The 5,679-nt window shown below is 32.8% G+C and overlaps 1 protein-coding gene across 1 annotated transcript; it reads right to left on the bottom strand.

Moving 5' to 3' along the window:
- Positions 1-696: 696 nt before the first annotated feature.
- LOC129906846 (transcription factor Jra) lies at positions 697-4,332 on the bottom strand. The gene is made up of 3 exons (XM_055982798.1): positions 3,355-4,332; positions 1,277-1,403; positions 697-1,197 (listed from the first exon to the last, which is right to left on the bottom strand). Exons 1-3 carry the CDS (start codon positions 3,736-3,738, stop codon positions 854-856), a joined length of 855 nt encoding a protein of 284 aa, XP_055838773.1. The 5' UTR covers positions 3,739-4,332; the 3' UTR covers positions 697-853.
- Between the last annotated feature and the right edge of the window lie 1,347 nt (positions 4,333-5,679).

The following is a 5,679-nucleotide window of genomic DNA, read 5'->3' as shown; positions in this document are numbered from 1 at the left end:
GTTCGAGTATCTATATAATGTGTATTTTTTTTTTTATTTCAAGATACATACTAAAGCTTTAAAATTAAATAAAAACAAACAAAAAATACATAATTAAAATTAATAATACTATATACAATATTATTATTTATTTTATTTTATAAACAAAATAAATAGAAAATGTTTGCACGTGTGTGTTAAGTAGTTTTATAATAGGTATACATATATAAATATATATTAAAGTGTTATTTAATTTGTGTTATGTGTAAAATTTAAGGCCATTCTGTCTTTGTTTTTAATTTCATTTTTTTTTTTTTTTGACAAAGATTGCTTCATTCTAATTTTTATTCATTCGAAAGCATCAATCTTTCGAATTTTAATATTTTTATAAAAAAAAAAACATAAAATATTTGAAAGGCACTTGCTATAAAACGTAAAACAAATAAAAGCTAAAGCGAATAATACAATCAACGCACAAGCTCTATCAAAAAGCACAATGTTTTAAAAGCTTAAAAATAAATATATATGAACTCTGTTGGCCAAACGATTCATCAACGAGGAACAACATTGAGTGTTCTCCAGTTTCTTAAACAGCCAATCAGAGAATATTATTATGAATTATGTAATTAAGTTGTATTCCTAGATTCTATTGCATATTATAATCGGTTACTATCACGAATAGTAGAGGTCTTTCGTTTGCATCATTTGTTTCATTGGCATTGGCATTGGCGGCTATGTCAACTGGCTGGAGGGATTCCTCTTCGGAGGGCACAACTAATTCATATGTTGCCGTTGTGGCAGCTTCAGAGGAGTCCAGCGATGACCCACTTGCTCCGCCTCCACTGCCATCAATTAAATCGGCGAAATCCTCCTGTTATTTGCCTTGCAAAAGTGTCGCACCGTTATACAATGCAATATTACATCCGGCATTGATGTGATCAATGACTTGTTGTTTCAATTGGAATACATGATCTTTGAGATTCTTCAAGACTAGTGCAAGGTCGGCATTTTCTCCTTTAAGTTCTTTAACTTTATCTTCCAGTTTGGAGATGCGTTCGAGTTTACGTTTGCGACATTTTGATGCTGCTACTCGATTCCGTTGTCTCTTGCGTTCTAGTTTGATTTTTTCTTGATTCTCCAAATCGATTGGAGTTAGTTGGGGTGGTGATGGTGGTGGGTTTTGGGGTTCGTCTTTAATAGCAACTGGATATGAATCATCTGTAATAAAAAAAAAACAAAAAAAAAAAAAAAACTTTTTAGATAAATGTTGTCAAATTGATTTTAAGGATTTTCTTACCCAAATTTGTGTATGTAAATGAACCACCACTCATTCCATTGGTATGGGCATTGTTATTATCATTATTCTGAAGACTTTTAAGAGCTTCAACGAATCCTTTAGCAAAACCTTCTTGTTCAGATGTAACCTGAAAGAGGAAATAAAATTGAAAATTAAATGTTGTTTTTTTTTTTTTTTATTTCAATTCAATTCAATATAAGAAAGAAATTGAACAAAAGATAAGCTTCATGTTTCATGAGATTCCAAAGAATTCCGTCAGACAACATCTGAGGGAGCAAATTCAAATTTTTTTCTGCTCCGTTTAAGACAGAAAAGGTAACCGGAGAAATTCTCTTTGGGCTTTTGAGCTCTCTGAGTTATCTGAAACGTTAATTTATGGATAAATGGTAATAGCTTATGACATTCCAATATGAGAAAAAGAGACCTTTTGGAACACATTAACGTACCGATATCTGCCTTTATTTGGCTTTTGACTGAAGCTTGCCGACGTTTTTCTAAGTCATTCTGATAAGCGAACCTTAAGATGGAAGCTACTTCAGCTGGTTGCCAGTAGAGAATTGAGAAAACCGTTAATTTTTGGATTTTTTGAAAGTATCTAAATAAGTGGCAAATTATCGCCATTTTTTGGAATTGTTGATTTTCTTCTTTGGTTCATAGAAAATTGGGCCTGAAGACCTCTGACAGTCCGATGAAAATAGGCCAGACATCTTCCAATATTTGTATGAATTATTGAAACTGAAGAAAGGGTATAGACATTAGTTGATGGGATTGAGCCGAACCACAATACGAGCAGAACCATGAAAAAGTAATTCTACAACTTTGAACGTTTGGATTCAAGTTTTCACACCTACTTTAAAATTGGCTTGATTGGTGGATAGCGATAAAAGATGAACACATTTAGCGTCACGGTATTCGAGCGTTGCCAGAGAGATGAGAAAAAGTTATAGCTTTCGTGAATTAAAATTCACGACAGCCCGTAAAACGAAAAGAGAAAGCCAATATAATAGTATAATTCCAAATTATATGCTGCGGGTAATATGAATCAGTAAATGTAAGGGCAATATGGACCAGCAAATCATGGGAAATATCATTCTTGAGGGAATGTAACTCCAATGTCAAGACCATATACAAGCAGCTGGACGGACTTTTGAAAGATGGTGCCATCTTTCAAAAGTCCGTCCAGCAGCATAACTCTACATACCTCTATTGTTAAAGCTAAAGAAATCGATATCGTTAGAAATAGTATAACTTTCTCATTTTGGCCATAATTAAATCTATGCAAAGGTTCCAAAAATAAGCATCTGTATCGGAGATACCTTTAAGCAGCATAAATCTCAATCATTGATACCAAATAAGGACAGTTGATATGGTTATTTAGTATTTCCCTTACAAAAATAACACAGAAATACTTACGACGAGCCGTAAGCTTCAATAGGCTAATAAGTTGACAACGAGTTTCACACGAGGGCATTCGAATGTTCCATTGTAAACGATACATCAAAAGTCTTGTATAAAAAGGGCTCCAAATAACAGAGCATTATTCTAAAACGGATCTAACAAATGAATTGAAAAGGGATTTGAGGGTATACGGATCGGTGAACTCCTTCGTGTTCCTTGATATGAAACCTAACATAGAATTCTCTTTAGCTACAATGTAAAGGGCAAAGCTTAGTTTTTGATCAAATTAAACCCCAAGATCCTTCTTTTTAGTAATTCTGATCAGAGGAGTATCACCAATTTTATAAGTATAAAAAAGGGGAGACTGGGAACGATAGTAAGACATAACTTGGCATTTGGACACATTGAGAAAAAGTTGGTTTTGCATTTGATATGATCAAATACATTTTATAACAACATCGGCTCATAGTCTTCTGCAATTCCTATTAATTGCATTTAGAGTGCATTTCATTTGAAATCGGTTGGAAAGTACATAACTACTCATAAGTAGTTTACCACTTTAAAAGGAAAGTAGCTTATAACGGCTAGCCTTTATCTTTAATAAAACAAATAAATGTTAAAAACAAAAAACACCTTAATAGATAATTACTCAAATATTTATAGATAAAGATTCTACATACCTTGGACGAAAATGCAAGCACCGGTGTAAGATCCTGAAGTAAATTGATTGGCATTAGAATCTTCTCCAAATCAGGAGTTGCTAGCGATTCTAGCAACATGGGAGTTGGGACAACTTCACTCATACGTTGTTTCTTTGCTGGATTAGCTTTAGTAGTATTTAAATCCAAAGAAATAGGTCTTTTCGAAGCATTTCCAGCTGGAGCTGTAAACTGTTGTTGTTGCTGTTGTTGTTGTTGTTTATCATCGAAAAATGATGATGAATCCATATTGTTTTGATTTCCCAAATTATTATTAACACTACCACCTTGTGTGTTGTTATTGTTATTATTTATTGTTGTATTTGCAGTATTAACTGCAGCAACAGATTTTGCAGGTGTTTTCATTTTTTTTAAACTTTAATTTTCTATAAAAAAAACGACTTCAAACTTTTGGTTTTTAGTGTAGGTACACAAAAATGGGTGGTACGAGAATTCACTATCTGTCAGTGTCACTGCTGTCAAAATCCAATTGGAGATTTTTTTCTTTACTTGTTTTTTTTTTTTTTTTATATTTTAATAAATTGCGTTTTTAATATAATTTTTAAAGAAAAAATATAATTTTTATCAGACACACCCACGAAAAAATGTATAAAATTTATATAAAAATAGATAAAATATGGTCTTTCTTTGGGGAAAAAACTAAATAATTGGGAAAACCTTGAAGGCTTGAACTTTAAGCAAATTTATTGCCACTCTCCACTCACTTTGTTTCTTTCTTATCGCATTAAAGAATTTTTATTTCACTTTTCTTATCTATTCTTTTTGTTGTTTCTTAAAAAGAATATGTAATTTATTTAATGATATATTTAATAATTGAAAAATCATGCACTTTTCTATATTTTCTTTTTATTTCAATGTGACACGAGTACGATACGTTCAGGTTCACACACACCTTATTTTAACAAATGTTTACGAATGAATGAAAAGCACTCAGAGTGTCAGAGTGTAGCAGCCGACTGTATTGTGGAGAGAAAACAAAAATTATGAGTCACTTGTTTTTCGGCTATAAATAGAAAACACGTCATCGCTAGCTAGTTGCATTGGTGGAATATCACGAGATATCGTATAATGATGCAATCTGATTGGTTGGTTTAATGTTGTGTTCTCTTTCGCACTTATTGTGTATATTTTATTTTATTTCTGTTTACTTTGTTGTTTGCCTTCGCAAATGTGGATGTGCGGTGGGTATTTTTGATTAAAATTGTAAGGTAGGGGAATAACAGGTACGTAGGCAGAGGTCAACTGCGCCCAGGTCAAAAATTATTTATTTATAAAAAATTTGCTTTTCTTATTTGCTATTATTGCTGATTTAATTTGAAATTTTCTACAGGTTAGTGTAGGTATCTGTATTGGTTGTTTTGAGAAAAAAATGAGGTTTTGAACAAAACAACTCTAGCCGCGTTTTTTTGGGGGTGGTAGAGTAAAAATCTAATACAATCAACTATACATCCTATTTACTCGAGCAGAAGATAACGTGTTATTAGGGATGTAAGCAAATCTGTCAAAGTCAAATCTGACAACCTCCACTTTGAAGAACATGACAGATACAAATTTTAAATTAAATAAAAAACGGGATTTTTACTAATTTTCGTATGAAATTATTAGCTACATTGTTGATGAATGTTTAAAGACACTTGTTAAATTGATTTTTATGTTTCTACGAATTCAATACAAATCGTATCTACTCGGGAAAAAGAGGATGAGTAGATGATAGTACTAGATTAACCAAAACATCTACTATAAGCCCTGTACCTTTGGGAGATGGCAAAGTACTACTAGTACTTTACTAGCGATTTTCAATGGAACGCACTTTCAACGAATTCAATACAAATCGTATCTACACGGGAAAAAGAGGATGAGAAGATGATAGTACTAGATTAACCAAAACATCTACTATTAGTAGACTACCATATCCAATGGAACAGGGCTAATGATGATGATCTTCTACTCTAGGAGATGGGAATGTGTACCTACTTGTAGTACTAGATTTCTAATCATGAGCAGTCTACCACCAAAGGAACGTGACTAAAGTAAAATAGTTAAAATGGCCCCCGTACTATGCGGCCTTTATATGCGGAGCCAAGCACATCCTGCAGCGTTGGGGTGGTTTGGTGTATTTTGTTTTAAGATGAACTCTTAAGACTTTTAGAGAGAGGGGTGACAACGGGGTGGCAATAAAAGAGACACAAACTTAACAAATTAGTAGGAAATCTGTCTGTTATCTCTGTATTTTGTTTGTGTTTGGGGATTTCCGCATGTTATATGGCTCGCGTCCAGCAATATTAA

The sequence above is a fragment of the Episyrphus balteatus genome, chromosome 1 (genome assembly GCF_945859705.1).
Source record: "Episyrphus balteatus chromosome 1, idEpiBalt1.1, whole genome shotgun sequence".
NCBI lineage: Eukaryota > Metazoa > Arthropoda > Insecta > Diptera > Syrphidae > Episyrphus > Episyrphus balteatus.
The sequence above is the reverse complement of the archived record's forward strand: the minus strand, read 5'-3'. Positions and strand labels throughout refer to the sequence as shown.

What these genes read in the sequence shown, in the direction of transcription:
- LOC129906846 (XM_055982798.1), bottom strand. Translation starts at nt 3,738, where the DNA reads ATGAAAACACCTGCAAAATCTGTTGCTGCAGTTAATACTGCAAATACA. An exon ending in TGCTTGCATTTTCGTCCAAG is followed by an intron (nt 1,404 to 3,354) that starts GTATGTAGAATC and finishes TTCCTCTTTCAG; the next exon opens with GTTACATCTGAACAAGAAGG. An exon ending in ATTTACATACACAAATTTGG is followed by an intron (nt 1,198 to 1,276) that starts GTAAGAAAATCC and finishes TTTTTATTACAG; the next exon opens with ATGATTCATATCCAGTTGCT.